At 57.8% G+C, this 23,185-nt stretch overlaps 1 protein-coding gene across 3 annotated transcripts; it reads left to right on the top strand.

The window, feature by feature from the left end:
- Window positions 1-3,691: 3,691 nt before the first annotated feature.
- On the top strand, window positions 3,692-22,768 carry LOC138997449 (titin-like). Of its 3 annotated transcripts, none has more exons than XM_070399114.1 (4): window positions 3,692-3,795; window positions 5,688-5,803; window positions 7,363-19,745; window positions 20,560-22,768. In XM_070399114.1, exons 3-4 carry the CDS (start codon window positions 7,379-7,381, stop codon window positions 20,811-20,813), a joined length of 12,621 nt encoding a protein of 4,206 aa, XP_070255215.1. In that variant the 5' UTR covers window positions 3,692-3,795; window positions 5,688-5,803; window positions 7,363-7,378; the 3' UTR covers window positions 20,814-22,768. The 3 variants fall into 3 exon arrangements, with proteins under 3 accessions (XP_070255215.1, XP_070255213.1, XP_070255214.1); XM_070399112.1 differs by having other exon boundaries at window positions 5,688-5,857; XM_070399113.1 differs by having other exon boundaries at window positions 5,672-5,857.
- Window positions 22,769-23,185: the final 417 nt, after the last annotated feature.

The raw sequence follows: 23,185 nt of genomic DNA, 5'->3' as shown, positions 1-23,185 counted from the left end.
ACAACTGGTACTGCCACCTCTGTGTGTGTGTGTGTGTGTGTGTTTCTATCGCATTTGCATCCTTGCTGGTTAGGCCACTGTGAACCGTTTCACGGATGAACACTGGGGCTGTAACTCGGAATTCTCACCCACTTTATGGAGATCCCTCAAAGCGAAGTTGCTGGGTTAAGAAGTGGCAGTATTTTTGCAATATATATATATATATTTATTGATGTCAGAGAGGAAGGGAGAGATAGAGAGAAACATCAATGATGAGAGAGAATCATGGACTGGCTGCCTCCTGCACGCCCCACACTGAGGATTGAGCTGCAACCAGGGCCTGTGCCCTGACCAGGAATTGAAAACCTCGCCCACCGGGCCATTTGGGGATTTTAAGAATGTGGGTCATTTAAAAGCTGGATACAGGGCATCGCTGTGGCAGCTGGAGGGGCAGGTCACAGGGAGATAGAACTGCGGGCAGACGAGGCCCCCGCTCCCCCTGCCGCCTGGGAGCCCCTGGCTGGGCCCGCAGCGCACGCTCCAGGGACTGGAACTTCCCCTGCTTTTTGCCCAGAGAGTCTGGCTCTGTCCGCCTACCCCGTGGTCCCCCTGGGCCTGCCTTTTCCTTGGCAGCGCTGGAACATTCTGGAGCTGGCTCCTCAAGGTAGGGAGGGGAAGGGGGTGGGGGAGCCAGCAGGAGGTGGATTCCGGGAGGGACTCAGAACAGGGCCCTGGCCCCTGCCCGACCCGGCCGCCTGCAGACCTGGCTCCTGCCCCAGTGACCGCTGCCCCGGACCAGGGACCAGGGACCAGGCGGGGGAGGCCTTGGGTGTGGCGGGTTGGCACGGCCATGGCATACTCAGCCCCAGGCACCTTATGTGCCGCCAGCTCAGCCAGGTTCAGTGACCCTGAGGGGTTGCGGTGAAGGATTAGAAAAGACAGACAAGAGAATGAAAGCTGGGTCCGGTGGGATGTTGCCCTCTCAGGTGGAGACAGCGCCAGCGCCCACAAGCCGTGTCTTTATTTTATAGCAGATGCCACGAGGCACAGTCAGGGCGCGGTCAAGATGTTTACAACATTCTCCTGGGTTTCAATCCTACTCCACTACATGCACCTGAACTCTATCCAGCCCACATCACTCAGGCACGTGGGGCCACGTGTTCGGACCACAGGTTCAAGCTCACAACTACAGCTGTTGGCTATCACTGTGCTGGGGGGGCCCTGCCCTCCACGCTGGGACTTGCACGTGGCCACGAGAGGACTGTGCCCTCTCCTCAGTCCGAGGCTTGAACCTGTTCAAACACTGGCCGCTCCCCACACCCGGGGACGGGCTGAGACCAGGAGGCCGTGGCTGGGACTGCGCACCCCTTGCCCAGCACCAGGCAGGGTGAAGGGACCGGCTGCCTGGCCTCCTTGCTGAGGGGACACCCCATGTGGCTTCAGGAAGTGGCCCCTCACCCCTGACCTGTCTGTCCAGAGCCCTCTGTCCGGGCAAAACCAGCCAGGACCAGTTTGTGTGGCCCAGCGAGGCCCAGGCTTGTACACAAACTAGTCGTTCTTGGATGCACCTCGGCCGCTCCCCCCCCCACCCCCCGCCCCCCCGCTCCAAATACCCGGTCTGGTCCCTCTGCCCCACGAGGAAGGCCTCACAGGCCCGAGGAACCTCGCACTCTAACCCCCCTCCTCGCCCCCCCCCCCCTCAAGTGGTGGCTGCCTGTGAGCAGCAGGCTGAGCCTCTCCCCCTGGAGCCAGGCCCACCTGCTGAGTCAGGGTCACACTCCTGGGGGACATTTGAGACCCGGCTATTTTTAGGCGGCTGACCGGGCGCCCTGTCAACATGCCCAACGCCACCCCAGGGCGTTTAGGCTGAGCTGGGGCCCTGGGGTGGAGGGAGGAGGGCTCCTGGGAGGAGCTCAGAGAGCAGCGGAGGGAGACACGCCAGGCAGTGACCTCCGTCCCTACCGTGAGGACCACGGCGACCCTGACAGCGGGTGGCGGTGAGACGGCGGGTCTCACACATGGGATGGCGTCTGCGGCTGCACCTGCTCCCGACCTCCCGGGTCAGCAGGACGGAAACCAATTGCTGAGAGGGGCCCGGCCAGTGTGGCTCAGTGGTTGGGCATCGACCCAGGAACCAGGAGGTGATGGTTAGAATCCTGGTCAGGGCACAGGCCCGGGTTGTGGGCTCCATCCCCAGTGGGGAGCGTGCAGGAGGCAGCCGATCCATGGTTCTCTCTCATCATTGATGTTTCTATCTCTCCCTCTCCTTTCCTCTCTGACATCAAAACACATTTTTGGGAAAAGTTGGGGGAGTGGCCTGGGGGCAGGGCTGGATGAACCAGGAAGAGGGGAGCAGGCAGGCCCTTGTCTGCACTATTTTATTTCTTTTATTTAAAAGGCGCAGCAGCAAACGGGACGACATCCCGCCAGCGGGTGGGGGAAGTGGGGACGTGCCGGCCCCGTCTCTCTGTCTGAATGTAAGTCCTCAGGTGGCGAGCTCACAGCTCACAGGACCATGTGCGGGTGCGGAGCGCTGAGCACTCCCGGTCGGGGCCCCGCAGGCCTGGCATGGGCACCGGCAGGGGCCTGGGTCACCCGTGCCAGGCAGACTCCTGGGACAGGCGCCGGACAGACGGGAGGGAACCCAGGCTGCAGCCAAGGACCGAGACCTGTGACCCCCCAGCTGAGGGGGACGGGCCCGGGGCCGAGAAGAGCCAGAGCGGCCCTGTGGGCGGGTGAGCTCCGGGGCTGGCGTGCAGGTCCCCCCTGACCAGAGGGCCCGTGGGCGTGGCCTGGAGGAAGTGAGCACAGGGCCTGGCCAGGTCCCAGCGGCTCCCCGGGCATCTGCCCACCTCCCCATGACCTTAGCTTCACACCCTGTGTGACAGGAGCTGGAGGCTTTTCTTGGTAAAAACAGCAGCCCCGCCTCCTCCTGCCGCCCCACCCCCATCCCCATGTTGTTTGCTGTTCTTACCAGTAAATGAATCTCCCTCCCTCCCTCCCTGAGGGAGGACAGTGCTGAGCCCTGGGAGAGGGGTGTGGGCACCTGGGAGAGGGGTGTGGGCACCCTCCCAGCAGGGAGCAGGACCAGCTCTCAGGCAGACTTCCTGGTGGGAGGCGTTTGCTAGAAAGAGAACCCAGCAGGTCCTTTCTGATGCCGCGTGCTGGCCGCCAGGAGGAAGGCTGACGTGCCCGGGGGGCTGGGTGGTGCCAGGCAGGATCGGGACAGTCACCCGGCACCCCCTGCACCCTGTGGGGGAGCCAGCCCTGCACAGGCCGGAGGGGAGCATGTCTGGGCCCAGGGAACAGCTCAGGGACCCTCGGGGGCCGTGGAGGGAGGAGGGTGAGGTCAGGTCAGAGGGGCCACGGGGGCCTGTCACAGCCCACAGCCAGGAGGAGGAGTTGGGGTGTCTCCCCGGGCACTGGGGGGTTTGGGGGGTGAGAGTGAACCAGTGATCTTTCTGTCAAAGAAAGGAGCTCAGGCCACCTTAGGCTCTGCCATTTCTGATATGACCTTCAGACCCTCAGGGGGCCGCCAACTTAGGCTCCGCCTTCCCCTCCCCTTCCTCGGAATTAGCCAATTGTGCGTTAATGGGAATCCGATCTCTGAGCCCTGACCAACCAAGTCAGAGTTCAGAGCGATGGGCGGGCAGACCCTGGTCAGGAAATAAAACCGAAAGGAAATACCCGTTCTGTGTGCTGTGGCCCAGGATTCCCACTGGAGGAGCACCCTTCTCGCAGGCGTCAGTCTCCTTGCCGATCCAGTGTCAAGTGTTTCTTTCATTCCTGGGACATTGTTGACAGCATTTCTAACAGGTGGGTCAGGCGGGTGTGGGGGTGAGGGCGGGGGTGCTGGCCTCTGGGGACCCCATCTGAGTTCTGGCTCCGGCTGGTTCTGTGAACACAGCCTCGCCCTCAGGGGCATTGTGGGGCTCGGGGAATGGGGTGCAGGGTGGAGGCAGTGGGGGTAGGTCTCCTGACCCTCTGGGTGCCTGGCGCTCACATGGGGCTTTACTGACGCTGTTCAGCTCACAGCCTGCGATGTGAATGAGAACAATTATTTCTATTTATTTTTATTTTTTGGTTAATTCTCACCTGAGGATATTTTTTAAATTGATTTTAGAGAGAGTGAAAGGGAGGGAGAGAGACAGAGAGAGAAACATCGATGTGAGAGAGACACATTGATTTGTTGTCTCCCACACACACCCCAACGAGTTAGGGCCAGGGATTGAGCCTGAAACTGAGGTACGTGCCCTTGAAGGAAATCGAACCCCCGACCCTTCAGTCTGAGGGCTAACGCTCTACCCACTGAGGCAAACCAGCTCTGTGTTCACACACACACACATACACACACACACACACTCGATTATATAAGAGGGGGCAGCAGGGAACCTCCCGAGCTGACAGATGTACTGCTGGCCTTGATGGTGCTGATGGTTCATGGGTGTGCACTTGCCCCAGATAATCGAGTTTTAGATATTAACTATGAACAGCTTTTTGTGTGCTGACCACAGCTCAGTAAAGTGGTTGAAACTCTATATATCTGTGCAGCCATGTGTCCCTTAACGATGGGGATACACTCCGGGAAATTCATCACCCCGCAGTCTTGTGGTTGTGCACAGGCCTCGAGTGCACTGTCGCTCCCGGCCACACGCCTGCCCAGCGTGTCACTGTGCCGACCACCGCAGGCCACCATAGCGCCGTGGGAAGTACTAGTATTTGTGGGTCTACACCTACCAGTGCACAGAACAGGTCAAGTAAAACTATGATGTAAAAGGAGCTCAAAAGGCAAAGTTATGTTGTTACATTTTTGCTGGCGTCACTGGGTGGTTAGTTATGTTGTGACATTGTTGCTGACGTCACTGGGTGGTTAGTTATGTTGTTACATTGTTGCTGACGTCACTGGGTGGTTGGACCTAAACGAGCTGGGACTGAACAGGTGCAGACACGGTTTTCCTGTCTTGATTCCCTAAGCGAACAGTGTAACCGCTACTCACTCAGCACTCAGTGGTATTTGTATTACAAACAATCTCTAACTTGGGGATTAGAGGATCTGCGGGGCCCTGTTACCCACACTCCTCAGGCCCTTCGCATCCTCCAGGCTCCCCATCCGCTTGGTCCTGGAGCCCCAGGAGTAAAGCTGCCCTTGGCCTGTCAACAACCCTGCCCCCCCAAACCCGCCCCAGACCCGGAGGCCCTGCCGTTAGACTCTGGCCTGTGAGTCACCAAACACTAACTCAGCCCCTCGCCTCCCAGGCCCTGAGCTCTGGCTCGCGGGGCTGGGGAGCAGGTGGGTCCCTGGCCCGAGGCCCACAGAGCCCGAGGGAGACGGGGGCCTCCGTGGGGGGCGGGTGAAGGGCAGGGGTGCCCTTGGGGCCACACAGCAGACCGGGGGCGGGGCCGGGTCGGAGGGGCACCCGCCCTGCCCGGGGTCCTCCCAAGCGGCTGGCGACCAGGGACCCAAGCGCGGTGGCTGCGCCCCGAGGAGCCCGTCCCGCGGTCCGCGTCCCGTGGCGACCCGGAAGGTCCCGGCGCCTGAGCCTGCTCGTGGATCTCAGGGTCTGGATGACCCTCGGGCACATGGCCCGTGTTCCTGGGAGGCAGCGGGTGACCGCACGTGGTGGGCGGCTGGGCGGGGCGCGTGTGTCCGGCCCCGTGGAGCTGACCTGCACTGGCCGACAAACCCGGACAGTTCATTCATTTTCCAGATGGCGCTGCAGAGTGCGATGACAACGGTCCCCTAGGAGGAAGAGGAAGCGCCAGCGAGTTAGGTCCATCTGGAGCGAGAGGAGACACTGGCCTTTGACAGGGTTCCCAGAACTGGGTGAGAAAGCCACCGCTGCCCCTGCCTGGAGAGGAAGCCTGTGACCTCCCACAGGTACCTGTGTCCCCTCCCGTGGTCCCCTCAGACCACGCCTGGCAGACTGACTCCTCTGGCTGATGCTGTTTTGCAATTTCTGACTCGAGGACGGAGTCATGGACCCCGGGGTCCCGGGTCAGGCCCTGCAGTCTTGCCTCCCGGGTGCGGCTGGAGACCCCTGGGCTCGCTGTGAAGGCAGCGTCCCCCCACCAGGCTGTGGAGCTACCGTGACCTTCAGTGACCTGTCCCCTTGGGGGCCGTGATCTGGGGAATGTCAGAGGCCTGGCCGGTGTGGCTCAGCGCTTGAGGGTCGACACAGGAACCAGGAGGTCAGGGTTCGATTCCCGGTCAGGACACAGGCCGGGGTTGTGGGCTCCATCCCCAGTGTGGGGCCTGCAGGAGGCAGCCCATCCATGATTCTCTGTCATCACTGATGTTTCTCTCTCTCCATCTCCCTTCCTCTCTGAAGTCAATGTAAACATATAAATATAAAATATATAAAGAAGGGTCCCAGGCACTGGCCTGCAGGGCCGCAGCTCTCCTGGGACAGCGAGAAGTGCCGAAACCCTGCCTGTGGGGGGCGGGCAGATCCGCCGATGGGACCTGACAGCTCCCAGTTCCCCGGGACCCGGGAGGACAGTTGCACAGTAGAGACGGGTCCAGGTTGCCCGCGGTTCAGAAAACCTATCGACCCCAAGACACGGAGCGAGAGGCTGCCCTGTGTCCTCGGGCTCCTTAGCAGCTGTCAGCATGAGTCAGCCCCGCGGAAGGGGAGGGGGAGGGGGAGGGACAGGGAGGTGCTGGGCTTGGCTTGGCTGCAGCTCAAGCTGGAAATAGCTCAGCTTGGACTTTACTTCCCAGCCCTGCCAGGCGGGGGCGCTCCATCCCCAGGACCCTGGGCAGAGCCCGCCCCGCCCTGCCATGTCCCACCTGCCAGCTTGGCCCACAGTCTCCTGACCCCAGAGACTTGCTGTAACGTTGTCCCCAGGTGGAGTCCTCCGTACGATCCACGTGTCCCCGAGTCCCTGGGATGTGTGATTGTTTTATTCTCTGGCTGTTGCGTTTCCTGCCGCCTCCCGGCCCAAATGGGGGTGTGTTGCCTTTCATGGCGGTTGTTTTGGTTTTTCTGTTTGTTTGTTTTTAATATTTTTATTGATTTCAGAGAGGAAGGGAGAGGGAGAGAGAGAGACATCAGTGATGAGAGAGAATCATTGATGGGCTGCCTCCTGCATGCACTGAGGATCGAGCCCACAACCAGGGCCTGTGCCCTGACCGGGAATCAAACCCTGACCTCCTGGTTCCTAGGTCGATGCTCAACCCCTTGAGCCCCGCCGGCCGGGCCTGTTTGCTTATTGACGACCGGCAGCCCTGTTTTCTCGGTGCCAGGGGACTTGTCACCTGACGGTTCTGTCCTCTTGCCCACGGCAGAGCTGGGGTCCTCCCGGAGCAGGGGGTCGGCCCTGGACACTGGAAAGAGCGAGCTTTGGGTGGGAACTGATGCATGGGAACCCTCCCTCCCGCAGGCCCATTAGACCCGAGATGTCCCTTACGGTGGAAGAGGCCACAAAGATGCTAGAGAAGTCCCTTGAGGTGGAGGAGGCCACGAAGCCACCTGAGAAGACAATTAAGGTGGAAGAGGCCACAAAGCTACAAGAGAAGTCCCTGATGATGGAAGAGGCCAGGAAGCCACCCGAGAAGTCACTTAAGGTGGAGGAGACCACGAAACCGCCAGAGAAGTCCCTGATGATTGAGGAGGCCACAAAGCCGCCAGAGAAGTCCCTTAAGGTGGAGGAGCCCACAAAGCAACCAGAGAAGTCCCTGATGGTGGAAGTGGCCACGAAGCCGCCAGAGAGGTCCCTTAACGTGGAGGACAACACAAAGCCACCCGAGAAGTCACTTAGTGTGGAAGAAGCCACAAAGCTGCCAGATAAGTCCCTTAAGATAGAGGAGGCCACAAAACTTCCAGAGAAGTCACTTAAGCTGGAAGAGGCCACAAAGCCACCAGAGAAGTCCCTCATGATGGAGGAGGCCATGAAGCCGCCAGAGAAGTCCCTTAAGGTGGAGGAGGCCACGAAGCTGCCAGAGAAGTTTCTTACGGTGGAGGAAGACTCGAAGCCACGCGAGAAGACACTCAAGGTGGAAGAGGCCACAAAGACGCCAGAGATGTCCCTTAAGGTGGATGACGTCTCGAAGCCACCCGAGAGGTCGCGTAAGGTGGAAGAGGCCACAAAGCCACCAGAGAAGTCCGTGATGATGGAGGAGGTCACGGAGCCACCCGAGAAATCACTTAAGGTGGAGGAGGCCACGAAGCCGCCAGAGAAGTCCCTTAAGGTGGAGGAGCCCACAAAGCAAACAGAGATGTCCCTGATGGTGGAAGAGGCCGCGAAGCTGCCAGAGAAGTCCCTTAATGTGGACGTCAACACAAAGCCACCTGAGAAGTCACTTAAGCTGGAAGAGGCCACAAAGCCGCCAGAGAAGGCCCTGATGATGGAGGAGGCCACAAAGCCAACAGGGAAGTCCCTGATGATGGAGGAGGTCACAGAGCCACCCGAGAAATCACTTAAGGTGGAGGAGGCCACGAAACCACCAGAGAAGTCCCTGTTGATGGAGGAGGTCACGGAGCCACCCGAGAAATCACTTAAGGTGGAGGAGGCCACGAAGCCGCCAGAGAAGTCACTTAAGGTGGAGGAGCCCACAAAGCCACCTGAAAAGTCATTTAAGGTGGAGGAGGCCACAAAGCCGCCAGAGAAGTCCATTAAGGTGGAAGACACCACGAAGCCACCCGAGAAGACACTTCAGGTGGAAGAGGCCACAAGGCCGCCAGAGAAGTCCCTTCAGGTGGAGGACGCCTCAAAGCCATCTGAGAAGTCCCTTAAGTTGGAGGAGGCCACAAAGCCACCAGAGAAGTCCCTGATAATGAAGGAGGCCACGAACATGCCAGGGAAGACCCATAACGTGGAGGACAACAGAAAGCCACCCGAGAAGTCACTTAAGGTGGAGGAGGCCACAAAGCTGCCAGAGAAGTCCCTTAAGGTGGAGGAGCCATCTAAGCAACCAGAGAAGCCCATGATGGTGGAAGAGGTCACGCCGCCGCCAGAGAAGTCCCTTAAAGTAGAGGACAACACAAAGCCACCCAAGCAGTCACTTAGTGTGCAAGAAGCCACAAAGCTGCCAGATAAGTCCCTTAAGATAGAGGAGGCCACGAAACTGCCAGAGAAGTCACTTAAGCTGGAAGAGGCCACAAAGCCACCAGAGAAGTCCCTCATGATGGAGGAGGCCATGAAGCCGCCAGAGAAGTCCCTTAAGGTGGAGGAGGCCACGAAGCTGCCAGAGAAGTGTCTTACGGTGGAGGAAGTCTCGAAGCCACGCGAGAAGACACTCAAGGTGGAAGAGGCCACAAAGACGCCAGAGACGTCCCTTAAGGTGGAGGACGTCTCGAAGCCACCCGAGAAGTCACTTAAGGTGGAAGAGGCCACAAAGACGCCAGAGATGTCCCTTAAGGTGGAGGACATCTCGAAGCCACCCGAGAAGTCACTTAAGGTGGAAGAGGCTACAAAGCCATCAGAGAAGTCCCAAATGGTAGAAAAGGCGATGAAGCCGCCAGAGAAGTCCCTTAACGTGGAGGAAAACACAAAGCCACCCGAGAAGTCACTTAAGGGTGAAGAGGCCACAAAGCCACCAGAGAAGTCCGTGGTGATGGAGGAGGTCACGGAGCCGCCAGAGAAGTCCCTTAAGGTGGAGGAGCCCACAAAGCAACCAGAGAAGTTTCTGATGGTGGAAGTGGCCACGAAGCCGCCAGAGAAGTCCCTTAACGTGGAGGACAACACGAAGCCACCCGAGAAGTCACTAAAGGTGGAAGAGGCCACAAAGCCTCCAGAGAAGTTCCTTAACATGGAGGAGCCCACAAAGCAACCAGAGATGTGCCTGATGGTGGAAGAGGCCACAAAGCCGCCAGAGAAGTCCCTTAAGGTGGAGGAGCCCACAAAGCAACCAGAGAAGTCTCTGATGGTGGAAGTGGCCAAGAAGCCGCCAGAGAAGTCCCTTAATGTGGAGGACAACACAAAGCCACCCGAGAAGTCACTAAAGGTAGAGGAGGCCACAAAGCCACCAGAGAAGTCCCGGATGATGGAAGAGGCCACGAAGCCACCTGAGAAGTCACTTAAGGTGGAAGAGGCCCCAAAGACGCCAGAGAAGTCGCTTAAGGTGGAGGACGCCTCAAACCCACCTGGAAAGTCCCTTAAGTTGGAGGAGGCCACACAGCCACCAGAGAAGTCCCTGATGATGGAGGAGGCCACGAAGATGCCAGAGAAGACCCGTAACGTGGAGGAAAACACAAAGCCACCCGAGAAGTCACTTAAGGTGGAAGAGGCCACAAAGCCTCCAGAGAAGTCCTTTAACATGGAGGAGCCCACAAAGCAACCAGAGATGTCCTTGATGGTGGAAGAGGCCATGAAGCTGCCAGAGAAGTCCCTTAATGTGGAGGTCAACACAAAGCCACCCGAGAAGTCACTTAAGCTGGAAGAGGCCACAAAGCCACCAGAGAAGGCCCTGATGATGGAGGAGGCCACAAAGCCACCAGGGAAGTCCCTGATGATGGAGGAGGTCATGGAGCCACCCGAGAAATCACTTAAGGTGGAGAGGGCCACAAAGCCACCAGAGAAGTCCCTGTTGATGGAGGAGGTCACGGAACCACCCGAGAAATCACTGAAGGTGGAGGAGGCCACAAAGCTGCCAGAAAAGTCCCTTAAGGTGGAGGACCCCTCAAAGCAACCAGAGAAGTCCATGATGGTGGAAGAGGCCATGCCGCCGCCAGAGAAGTCCCTTAAACTAGAGGACAACACAAAGCTACCCAAGAAGTCACTTAGTGTGCAAGAAGCCACAAAGCTGCCAGATAAGTCCCTTAAGATAGAGGAGGCCACGAAACTGCCAGAGAAGTCACTTAAGCTGGAAGAGGCCACAAAGCCACCAGAGAAGTCCCTCATGATGGAGGAGGCCATGAAGCCGCCAGAGAAGTCCCTTAAGGTAGAGGAGGCCATGAAGCCGCCAGAGAAGTCTCTTAAGGTGGAGGAGGCCACGAAGCTGCCAGAGAAGTGTCTTACGGTGGAGGAAGTCTCGAAGCCACGCGAGAAGACACTCAAGGTGGAAGAGGCCACTAAGACGCCAGAGACGTCCCTTAAGGTGGAGGACGTCTCGAAGCCACCCGAGAAGTCACTTAAGGTGGAAGAGGCCACAAAGCTACCAGGGAAGTCCCTGATGATGGTGGAGGACATGAAGCCGCCAGAGAAGTCCCTTAAGGTGGAGGAGGCCACGAAGCTGCCAGAGAAGTGTCTTACGGTGGAGGAAGTCTCGAAGCCACGCGAGAAGACACTCAAGGTGGAAGAGGCCACTAAGACGCCAGAGACGTCCCTTAAGGTGGAGGACGTCTCGAAGCCACCTGAGAAGTCACTTAAGGTGGAAGAGGCTACAAAGCCATCAGAGAAGTCCCAAATGGTGGAAAAGGCCATGAAGCTGCCAGAGAAGTCCCTTAACGTGGAGGAAAACACAATGCCACCCGAGAAGTCACTTAAGGTGGAAGAGGCCACAAAGCTACCAGGGAAGTCCCTGATGATGGTGGAGGACATGAAGCCGCCAGAGAAGTCCCTTAAGGTGGAGGACGGTTCGCAGCCACCCGAGAAGTCACTTAAGGTGGAAGAGGCCACAAAGCCACCAGAGAAGTCCGTGATGATGGAGGAGGTCACGGAGCCACCCGAGAAATCACTTAAGGTGGAGGAGGCCACGAAGCGACCAGAGAAGTCCCTGATGGTGGAAGTGGCCAAGAAACCGCGAGAGACGTCTTTTAACGTGGAGGACAACACAAAGCCACCAGAGAAGTCACTTAAAGTGGAAGAGGCCACAAAGATGCCAGAGAAGTCACCTAAGGTGGAGGATGCCTCGAACACACCTGGAAAGTACGTTAAGTTGGAGGAGGCCACGAAGCCGCCAGAGAAGTCCCTGATGATGGAGGAAGCCACGAAGATGCCAGAGAAGACCCGTAACGTGGAGGACAACACAAAGCCACCCGAGAAGTCACTTACGTTGGAAGAGGCCACAAAGCCTCCAGAGAAGACCCTTAACGTGGAGGACAACACAAAGCCACCTGAGAAGTCACAGAAGGTCGAAGAGGCCACAATGCCTCCAGAGAAGTCACTAAAGGTGGAGGAGCACACAAAGCCGCCAGAGAAGTCCTTTAAGGTTGAGGACACCACGAAGCAACCAGAGAAGTCCCTGATGGTGGAAGAGGCCACGAAGCCGCCAGAGAAGTCCCTTAATGTGGAGGACAACACAAAGCCGCCAGAGAAGTCCCTGATGATGGAGGAGGACACAAATCCACCCGAGAAGTCACTTAAGGTGGAAGAGGCTACGAAACCGCCAGAGAAGTCCCTGATGATGGAAGAGGCCACAAAGCCGCTAGAGAAGTCCCTTAAGGTGGAAGACACCACGAAGCCACCCCAGAAGTCACTCAAGATGGAAGAGGCCCCAAACACGCCAAAGAAGTCGCTTAAGGTGGAGGACGCCTCGAACCCACCTGGGAAGTCCCTTAAGTTGGAGGAGGCCACGATGCCGCCAGAGAAGTCCCTTAAGGTGGAGGAGGCCACAAAGCCACCAGAGAAGTCCCTGATGATGGAGGAGGCCACGAAGATTCCAGAAAAGACCTGTAACATGGAGGAAAACACAAAGCCACCCGAGAAGTCACTTCCGGTGGAAGAGGCCACAAAGCCTCCAGAGAACTCCCTTAACGAGGAGGAGCCCACAAAGCAACCAGAGATGTCCCTGATGGTGGAAGAGGCTACGAAGCCACCCGAGAGGTCACTTAAGGTGGAAGAGGCCGTAAAGACGCCAGAGAAGTCACTTAAGGTGGAGGATGCTTCGAACCCACATGGAAAGTCCCTTAAGTTGGAGGAGGCCACGAAGCCGCCAGAGAAGTCCCTTAAGGTGGAGGAGGCCACAAAGCAACCAGAGATGTCCCTGATGATGGAGGAGGCCACAAAGCCATCAGGGAAGTCCCTGATGATGGAGGAGGCCATGAAGCCGCCAGAGAAGTCACTTAAGGTGGAAGAGGCCACAAAGACGCCAGAGAAGTCGCTTAAGGTGGAAGAGGCCACAAAGACGCCAGAGAAGTCGCTTAAGGTGGAAGAGGCCACAAAGACGCCAGAGAAGTCGCTTAAGGTGGAGGACGCGTCGAACCTACCTGGGAATTCCCTTAAGTTGGAGGAGGCCACGAAGCCGCCAGAGAAGTCCCTTAAGGTGGAGGAGGCCACAAAGCCACCAAGGAAGTCCCTGATGATGGAGGAGGCCACAAAGCCACCAGGGAAGTCCCTGATGATGGAGGAGGCCATGAAGCCGCCAGAGAAGTCCCTTAAGGTGGAGGACGTCTCGAAGCCACCCGAGAAGTCACTTAAGGTGGAAGAGGCCACAAAACCACCAGTGAAGTCCCTGATGATGGAGGAGGTCACGGAGCCAACCGAGAAATCACTTAAGGTGGAGGAGGCCACGAAGCCGCCAGAGAAGTCCCTGATGATGGAGGGGGCCACAAAGCCACCTGAAAAGTCACTTAAGGAGGAGGAGGCCACAAAGCCGCCAGAGAAGTCCCTTAATGTGGAGGACAACACAAAGCCACCCGAGAAGTCACTTAAGCTGGAAGAGGCCACAAAGCCGCTAGAGAAGTCCCTTAAGGTGGAAGACACCACGAAGCCACCCGAGAAGTCACTTAAGGTGGAAGAGGCCCCAAAGACGCCAGAGAAGTCGCTTAAGGTGGAGGACGCCTCGAACCCACCAGGTAAGTCCCTTAAGTGGGAGGAGGCCACGAAGCCACCAGAGAAGTCCCTGATGATGGAGAAGGCCACGAAGATTCCAGAAAAGACCTGTAACATGGAGGAAAACACAAAGCCACCCGAGAAGTCACTTCCGGTGGAAGAGGCCACAAAGCCTCCAGAGAACTCCCTTAACGAGGAGGAGCCCACAAAGCAACCAGAGATGTCCCTGATGGTGGAAGAGGCCACGAAGCCACCCGAGAGGTCACTTAAGGTGGAAGAGGCTGAAAAGACGCCAGAGAAGTCACTTAAGGTGGAGGATGCTTCGAACCCACATGGAAAGTCCCTTAAATTGGAGGAGGCCACGAAGCCGCCAGAGAAGTCCCTTAAGGTGGAGGAGGCCACAAAGCAACAAGAGATGTCCCTGATGGTGGAAGAGGTCACAAAGCCGCCAGAGAAGTCCCTGATGATGGAGGAGGTCACAAAGCCATCAGGGATGTCCCGGATGATGGAGGAGACCATGAAGCCGCCAGAGAAGTCACTTAAGGTGGAAGAGGCCACAAAGATGCCAGAGAAGTCCCTTAAGGTGGAGGAGCCCTCAAAGCAACCACAGAAGGCCATGATGGTGGAAGAGGATATGCCGCCGCCAGAGAAGTCACTTAAACTAGAGGACAACACAAAGCTACCCAAGAAGTCACTTAGTGTGCAAGGAGCCACAAAGCTGCCAGATAAGTCCCTTAAGATAGAGGAGGCCACGAAACTGCCAGAGAAGTCACTTAAGCTGGAAGAGGCCACAAAGCCACCAGAGAAGTCCGTGATGATGGAGGAGGTCACGGAGCCACCCGAGAAATCACTTAAGGTGGAGGAGGCCACGAAGCGACCAGAGAAGTCCCTGATGGTGGAAGTGGCCACGAAACCGCGAGAGACGTCTTTTAACGTGGAGGACAACACAAAGCCACCAGAGAAGTCACTTAAAGTGGAAGAGGCCACAAAGATGCCAGAGAAGTCACCTAAGGTGGAGGATGCCTCGAACACACCTGGAAAGTACGTTAAGTTGGAGGAGGCCACGAAGCCGCCAGAGAAGTCCCTGATGATGGAGGAAGCCACGAAGATGCCAGAGAAGACCCGTAACGTGGAGGACAACACAAAGCCACCCGAGAAGTCACTTACGTTGGAAGAGGCCACAAAGCCTCCAGAGAAGACCCTTAACGTGGAGGACAACACAAAGCCACCTGAGAAGTCACAGAAGGTCGAAGAGGCCACAATGCCTCCAGAGAAGTCACTAAAGGTGGAGGAGCACACAAAGCCGCCAGAGAAGTCCTTTAAGGTTGAGGACACCACGAAGCAACCAGAGAAGTCCCTGATGGTGGAAGAGGCCACGAAGCCGCCAGAGAAGTCCCTTAATGTGGAGGACAACACAAAGCTACCTGAGAAGTCACTTAAGCTGGAAGAGGCCACAAAGCCGCCAGAGAAGTCCCTGATGATGGAGGAGGACACAAATCCACCCGAGAAGTCACTTAAGGTGGAAGAGGCTACGAAACCGCCAGAGAAGTCCCTGATGATGGAAGAGGCCACAAAGCCGCTAGAGAAGTCCCTTAAGGTGGAAGACACCACGAAGCCACCCGAGAAGTCACTCAAGGTGGAAGAGGCCCCAAACACGCCAAAGAAGTCGCTTAAGGTGGGGGATGCCTCGAACCCACCTGGGAAGTCCCTTAAGTTGGAGGAGGCCACGATGCCGCCAGAGAAGTCCCTTAAGGTGGAGGAGGCCACAAAGCCTCCAGAGAAGTCCCTTAACGAGGAGGAGCCCACAAAGCAACCAGAGATGTCCCAGATGGTGGAAGAGGCTACGAAGCCACCCGAGAGGTCACTTAAGGTGGAAGAGGCCGTAAAGACGCCAGAGAAGTCACTTAAGGTGGAGGATGCTTCGAACCCACATGGAAAGTCCCTTAAGTTGGAGGAGGCCACGAAGCCGCCAGAGAAGTCCCTTAAGGTGGAGGAGGCCACAAAGCAACCAGAGATGTCCCTGATGGTGGAAGAGGCCACAAAGCAACCAGAGAAGGCCCTGATGATGGAGGAGGCCACAAAGCCATCAGGGAAGTCCCTGATGATGGAGGAGGCCATGAAGCAGCCAGAGAAGTCACTTAAGGTGGAAGAGGCCACAAAGACGCCAGAGAAGTCGCTTAAGGTGGAAGAGGCCACAAAGACGCCAGAGAAGTCGCTTAAGGTGGAGGACGCGTCGAACCTACCTGGGAATTCCCTTAAGTTGGAGGAGGCCACGAAGCCGCCAGAGAAGTCCCTTAAGGTGGAGGAGGCCACAAAGCCACCAAGGAAGTCCCTGATGATGGAGGAGGTTACAAAGCCACCAGGGAAGTCCCTGATGATGGAGGAGGCCATGAAGCCGCCAGAGAAGTCCCTTAAGGTGGAGGACGTCTCGAAGCCACCCGAGAAGTCACTTAAGGTGGAAGAGGCCACAAAGCTACCAGAGAAGTCTCTGATGATGGAAGAGGCCACGAAGCCACCCGAGAAGTCACTTAAGGTGGAAGAGGCCCCAAAGACGCCAGAGAAGTCGCTTAAGGTGGAGGACGCCTCGAACCCACCTGGGAAGTCCCTTAAGTTGGAGGAGGCCACAAAGCCGCCAGAGAAGTCCCTTAAGGTGGAGGAGGCCACACAGCCACCAGAGAAGTCCCTGATGATGGAGGAGGCCACGAAGATGCCAGAGAAGACCCGTAACGTGGAGGAAAACACAAAGCCACCCGAGAAGTCACTTAAGGTGGAAGAGGCCACAAAGCCTCCAGAGAAGTCCTTTAACATGGAGGAGCCCACAAAGCAACCAGAGAAGTCCCTGATGGTGGAAGAGGCCGCGAAGCTGCCAGAGAAGTCCCTTAATGTGGAGGTCAACACAAAGCCACCCGAGAAGTCACTTAAGCTGGAAGAGGCCACAAAGCCACCAGAGAAGGCCCTGATGATGGAGGAGGCCACAAAGCCACCAGGGAAGTCCCTGATAATGGAGGAGGTCACGGAGCCACCCGAGAAATCGCTTAAGGTGGAGAAGGCCACGAAGCCACCAGAGAAGTCCGTGGTGATGGAGGAGGTCACGGAGCCACCCGAGAAATCACTTAAGGTGGAGGAGGCTATGAAGCCGCCAGAGAAGTCCCTTAAGGTGGAGGAGCCCACAAAGCAACCAGAGAAGTCCCTGTTGGTGGAAGAGGCCACGAAGCCGCCAGAGAAGTCCCTTAACGTGGAGAACAACACAAAGCTACCCGAGAAGTCACTTAAGCTGGAAGAGGCCACAAACCCACCAGAGAAGTCCCTGATAATGGAGGAGGACACAAAGCCACCCCAGAAGTCACTTAAGGTGGAAGAGGCCACAAAGCCACCAGAGAAGTCGCTTAAGGTGGAGGACGCCTCGAAGCCTCCTGAGAAGTCCCTTAAGGTGGAGGAGGCCACGAAACCGCCAGAGAAGTCCCTGATGATGGAGGAGGCCACAAAGCCACCAGAGAAGTCCCTGATGATGGAGGAGGCCACGAAGATGCCAGAGAAGACCCGTAACGTGGAGGAAAACACAAAGCCACCCGAGAAGTCACTTAAGGTGGAAGAGGCCACAAAGCCTCCAGAGAAGTCCTTTAACATGGAGGAGCCCACAAAGCAACCAGAGATGTCCCTGATGGTGGAAGAGGCCGCGAAGCTGCCAGAGAAGTCCCTTAATGTGGAGGTCAACACAAAGCCACCCGAGAAGTCACTTAAGCTGGAAGAGGCCACAAAGCCACCAGAGAAGGCCCTGATGATGGAAGAGGCCACAAAGCCACCAGGGAAGTCCCTGATAATGGAGGAGGTCACTGAGCCACCCGAGAAATCACTTAAGGTGGAGGAGGCCACAAAGCCGCCAGAGAAGTCCCTTAAGGTAGAAGACACCACGAAGCCACCCGAGAAGACACTTCAGGTGGAAGAGGCCACAAGGCCCCCAGAGAAGTCGCTTAAGGTGGAGGACGCCTCGAACCCACCTGGGAAGTCCCTTAAGTTGGAGGAGGCCACGAAGCCGCCAGAGAAGTCCCTTAAGGTGGAGGAGGCCACAAAGCCATCAGAGAAGTCCCTGATGATGAAGGAGGCCACGAAGATGCCAGAGAAGTCCCTTAAGATAGAGGAGGCCATGAAACTTCCAGAGAAGTCACTTAAGCTGGAAGAGGCCACAAAGCCACCAGAGAAGTCCCTCATGATGGAGGAGGCCATGAAGCCGTCAGAGAAGTCCCTTAAGGTGGAGGAGGCCACGAAGCTGCCAGAGAATTTTCTTACGGTGGAGGAAGTCTCGAAGCCACCCGAGAAGACACTCAAGCTGGAAGAGACCACAAAGACGCCAGAATCGTCCCTTAAGGTGGAGGAAGTCTCGAAGCCACCCGAGAAGACACTCAAGGTGGAAGAGGCCACAAAGACACCAGAATCGTCCCTTAAGGTGGAGGACGTCTCGAAGCCACCCGAGAAGTCACTTAAGGTGGAAGAGGCCACAAAGCCACCAAGGAAGTCCGTGATGATGGTGGAGGACATGAAGCCACAGGAGAAGTCCCTTAAGGTGGAGGATGGTTCGCAGCCACCCGAGAAGTCACTTAAGGTGGAAGAGGCCACAAAGCCACCAGAGAAGTCCGTGGTGATGGAGGAGGTCACGGAGCCACCCGAGAAATCACTTAAGGTGGAGGAGGCCATGAAGCCACCAGAGAAGGCCCTTAAGGTGGAGGAGCCCACAAAGCAACCAGAGAAGTCCCTGATGGTGGAAGTGGTCACGAAGCCGCCAGAGAAGTCCCTTAACGTGGAGGACAACACAAAGCCACCTGAGAAGTCACTTAAGGTGGAAGAGGCCACAAAGCCACTGGAGAAGTCCCTGATGATGAATGAGGCCACGAAGATGCCAGAGAAGACCCGTAACGTGGAGGAAAACACAAAGCCCCCCGAGAAGTCACTGAAGGTGGAGGAGGCCACAAAGCTGCCAGAAAAGTCCCTGATGATGGAAGAGGCCACGAAGCCACCCGAGAAGTCACTTAAGGTGGAAGAGGCCATAAAGACGCCAGAGAAGTCGCTTAAGGTGGAGGACGTCTCGAAGCCACCCGAGAAGTCACTTAAGGTGGAAGAGACCACGAAGCCGCCAGAGAAGTCCCTGATGATGGAGGAGGTCACAAAGCCACCTGAAAAGTCACTTAAGGTGGAGGAGGCCACAAAGCCGCCAGAGAGGTCCCTTAAGGTGGAAGACACCACGAAGCCACCCGAGAAGACACTTGAGGTAGAAGAGGCCACAAGGCCGCAAGAGAAGTCCCTTAAGGTGGAGGAGGCCACGAAGCTGCCAGAGAATTCCCTTAAGGTGGAGGAGGCCACAAAGCCACCAGAGAAGTCCTTGATGATGGAGGTGGCCACGAAGATGCAAGAGGAGACCTGTAACGTGGAGGAAAACACAAAGCCTCCAGAGAAGTCCCTTAACTTGGAGGAGCCCACAAAGCAACCAGAGATGTCCCTGATGGTGGAAGAGGCCACGAAGCCACCCGAGAAGTCACTAAAGGTGGAAGAGGCCAAAAATACACCAGAGAAGTTACTTAAGGTGGAGGATGCTTCGAACCCACCTGGAAAGTCCCTTAAGTTTGAGGAGCCCACGAAGCCGCCAGAGAAGTCCCTTAATGTGGAGGACTACACAAAGCTACCTGAGAAGTCACTTAAGGTGGAAGAGGCCACAAAGCCACCCGAGAAGTCACTGAAGGTGGAAGAGGCCACAATGCCTCCAGAAAAGTCCCTTAAGATGGAGGAGGCCACGAAGCTGCCAGAGAAGTCACTTAAGGTGGAAGACGCCACAAAGCTACCAGTGAAGTCCCTGATGATGGAGGAGGCCACAAATCCACCCGAGAAGTCACTTAAGGTGGAGGAGGCCGCGAAGCTGCCAGAGAAGTCCCTTAAAATGGAGGAGGCCACGAAGCCGCCAGAGAAGTCCTTGATGAAGGCAGATGTCATGAAGCTGCTGAGCAGCCTCTGGGAGTTGAAGGAGGTGAAGGTGACCATCATGTACACGTGTCTGGGCGCCCTGCTCACCGCCACCACGACTGTAATTGGAGGCCTGGTCGGGGGCCCAGCAGGACTGGCCGTTGGTGAGTGCAGTGCCCCGCGGGGTGGGAGACACAATCGCTGTGTGCACAGGGGCCGCACAGGAGCCTGCGTCCCGCGTGAGGGGCTGGCGAGCTGAGTCTGCGACTCGGCCTTTGTGCACAGACGTGTCCTGGTGGGACACACGTGTCTGTGTCTCAGAAGCGCAGGGCGCCCTCCTGTGGCTCCTGCCTGCGGACTGGAAGGCGCCCTGCCCCGGGGTGTGCCCTGTGTCCCCTGGGCAGGCCCGGTCCTGTCTTCATTTCAGGGTCAGGAGGGAGCTGGGATTCCAGGCCTCTGGCCGCTCACGTTAGCTGTTCAGAGAGTGCCCGGCCCAGCTCCAGTCCCCAGTCCCCAGGCCCTAATCCCCGGGCCCTGGTCCCCAGTCCCCAGTCCCCGGTCCCCGGTCCCCGGCCTCCAGTCCCCGGTCCCCAGGCCCTAATCCCCGGGCCCTGGTCCCGGTCCCCAGTCTCCAGTCTGTGCAGGAGAAGCGCCCACAGTTGCCCACATGCACCTGCCCCTGGTCACACCCCTGCTCTAGTCTGGGGACCAGTTTGTGGCAATGAGGGAGGTGTGGCTGCTTCCCACGGTCCTTGGAGGTCGGTGAGTTGCTTCCTCTAATCTGGGAGCAGGAGGTTCCCAGGTGACCCCACCACGGGCTTGACCTGGTCGATGGGCTGTGACTCGGATCATGGGCTGGTCCTGTATCGTGGGCTGGGGCCTGAGCCCTGGGCTGCCACCTGAATCCTGTCACGAGCTCCCAGTGAGCTCCGAGCCGGCACTGTGAACACCCGACTAACCCAACCTCCTGTTCCCCAGGGGGCGCCGTCGTGGGGCTCCTAGGGGCCTGGATGACCTGGGGGCAGTTTAAGCCGGTCCCTCAGATCCTCATGGAGCTGCCGCTCGCCGAGCTGGAGAAGCTGCTCAGCCAGGCCATGGCCATTGTCAAGAACCTGAAGTGGACGGACATCATGGATCTGATCAAGAACTTCAAGGACAACAAGGTCCTGCAGGAGCAGCTGTGGGTGCCACTCAAGGACTGCCTCAAGGAGCTGGGGGTCATAGTGCAGTAAGGCGACTAGGCTGGGGCGGGGCCCCTAACCTGGGGAGGCCTGCGGGGGGCGGGGGGCTGTGCTGGGTCCTGTTCTGGAAAGTGAAGGTGAAAGAGAATAAAACGGGGCCGAGAGAATCTCTCTGTGCTGAGCGGATCCCTGGCGGAGAGCCTGCAGCCCTGAGCCCGCACAGCGCAGGGACCAGAGGACACCGGGCCCGGGAGGGACGCAGGACGCAGCCTGAGCTCAGCAGGACCGCGAGCAGCCGCCATCGCTGACGAGTCCCCCCCTGCCCTCTGCGCTGGCTCCTGTCTGGGGGGCTCAGCCCGGCAGCACCCGGGCGCCTGAAGCAAAACCTTGTTGATGCATCACAGCCGGTGTCATAGGAGCCCCACCCAGCCCATTCAGAACCTTCCAGAAAGAGCTCTCAGAGCCGCCGTGGGCGCGGCCCGTGGGGAGCTGGCGCCCAGCAGAGGCGCCTGTGGCTGACGCGGGGACAGGTTCTGCGTCCATCTCCTGACACCGAGGCAGAGGGCTCAGCCGCTCAGCTGTGAGGGTGACTGCTGTCCGGACGCCCCTGGCAGGACAGGGACCCTCCGGGCCCAGGGTCTCGGGGCCTGGCCGCCGGCCCTGCTGGAACCATGCAGCCCCCGGAGATCGCCCCCTGCCCTCCCTTGTCCCTTCCCAGGGGCCTCATGGGGGTGAGGGGGGGCACCAAGGGCCCCCGGCCCAGCAACCCGGCCTGACTCCCCCTCCAGGTCCCGCTGGTGAGGCCGCTGCTGCAGGAAGAGGGGCTCCTGGTGGAGTGGGGGTCAGGACGACCTCGAAGAAGTGACTGCCCTCAGGTCCCCACACACTGTGCTGCCTTCAGACCCGCAGCTCCTCGTCTGCAGATCCACACGGTTTCTGAACAGCCTTCCCCTCCGATTCCTGGAAAGATCTCTGACCCGGGAGGTGTGCACACCCAACGCCGGGGACAAAGGAAGGCAGGGGCTGGGTGACTGTAAACATGGAGGGAAGCTGGGCATTCCCTGCCTGAGGACACCTTTCCAGGCTGCTCCGCCTCCCTGTGCCCCCAGGGGGCGCTGCTCCGCCTCCCTAGGAGTGTGTGTGTGTGTGTGTGTGCATGGGGGGTGCCCTCCTGCCCAGGATGGTCAGACCCCGCACCTCCATGTGCACAGAAAACGGGGAGGATTGAACCCCCGGTGCCTCAGGAAGGGCGGAGCCTTTGGTCTCACAGACACTGCCCTCCAGCACCTGGGCCCAGGGTGGCCGCCTGCCTCCATCCCTTCTGTGCTGCTCCAGGGCTGGGCAGGTCGGCCCATCTGGATGGTTCTCCTATCAGACAAGGTGACGGGGTTACTCACGTGGGGTCTCCCTCTGCCAGGCCCAGGGGCACAGGGGTCAGAGGTCCCACACCAATGGCCCCTGAAGCCAACACCGCCCCCCCCCCCCCCGTGCCCCCCCTCAGCCAGCCTGCCTTTCCCCTGGGAAACAGCGTGGGGAGGAGAGGGCCCACCCCTGACCCTGGGTGCTGAGGCCCCACGTGTACTGAGCCGTCCCCCATGACTATCTGGGTCCTGGGAGGCTGGCAGTGGCTTTGGGCCCAGAGCCCCCCTCGGAATGAAGGTACTTACCTGGCTCCCCTCCGGCCTGCTCAGCGCCTGGGCTTATTTCCTTGTAAAAGACCTTCACTTATTTATTTTTGAAAAGGCCCCCCCACCCCCAGGCTGGAACAAAATCAGGTACAAGCCTAAGAGGGCTTCCTCCTCCGCTGCCCCCTGCCCGCCCCTCTTGTCAATCAACGTCGTGTGCATCCACTGGGTTTAAACATGGTCTTTGGAAATGATTCATTTTCCTGTATTTGTCAATGCTGATTGCCAAAGACTTGGAGAAACACAGACGAGTATATATAATAAAAAGTGCTACGGATTCCAGCACTCAGCCACCATGGAACATGGTATATTTTGTGCACATCTGGTACTGCCACGTGTGTGTGTGTGTGTGTGTGTGTTTCTATCGCATTTGCATCCTTGCTGGTTAGGCCACTGTGAACCGTTTCACGGATGAACACGGGCTGTGACTCGGAATTCTCACCCACTTTACCGAGATCGCTCAAAGTGAAGTTGCTGCGTTAAGAAGTGGCAGTATTTTTGCAATATATATATATATATTTATTGATTTCAGAGAGGAAGGGAGAGATAGAGAGAAACATCTATGATGAGAGAGAATCATGGACTGGCTGCCTCCTGCACGCCCCACACTGAGGATTGAGCTGCAACCAGGGCCTGTGCCCTGACCAGGAATTGAAAACCTCGCCCACCGGGCCATTTGGGGATTTTAAGAATGAGGGTCATTTAAAGCTGGATACAGGGCATCGCTGTGGCAGCTGG

This window comes from Myotis yumanensis, unplaced genomic scaffold, assembly GCF_028538775.1.
Source record: "Myotis yumanensis isolate MYYU_CA2020_CCGP unplaced genomic scaffold, mMyoYum1.0.hap1 SCAF_18, whole genome shotgun sequence".
Lineage (NCBI taxonomy): Eukaryota > Metazoa > Chordata > Mammalia > Chiroptera > Vespertilionidae > Myotis > Myotis yumanensis.
This window is presented reverse-complemented; position numbering and strand designations above follow the sequence as displayed.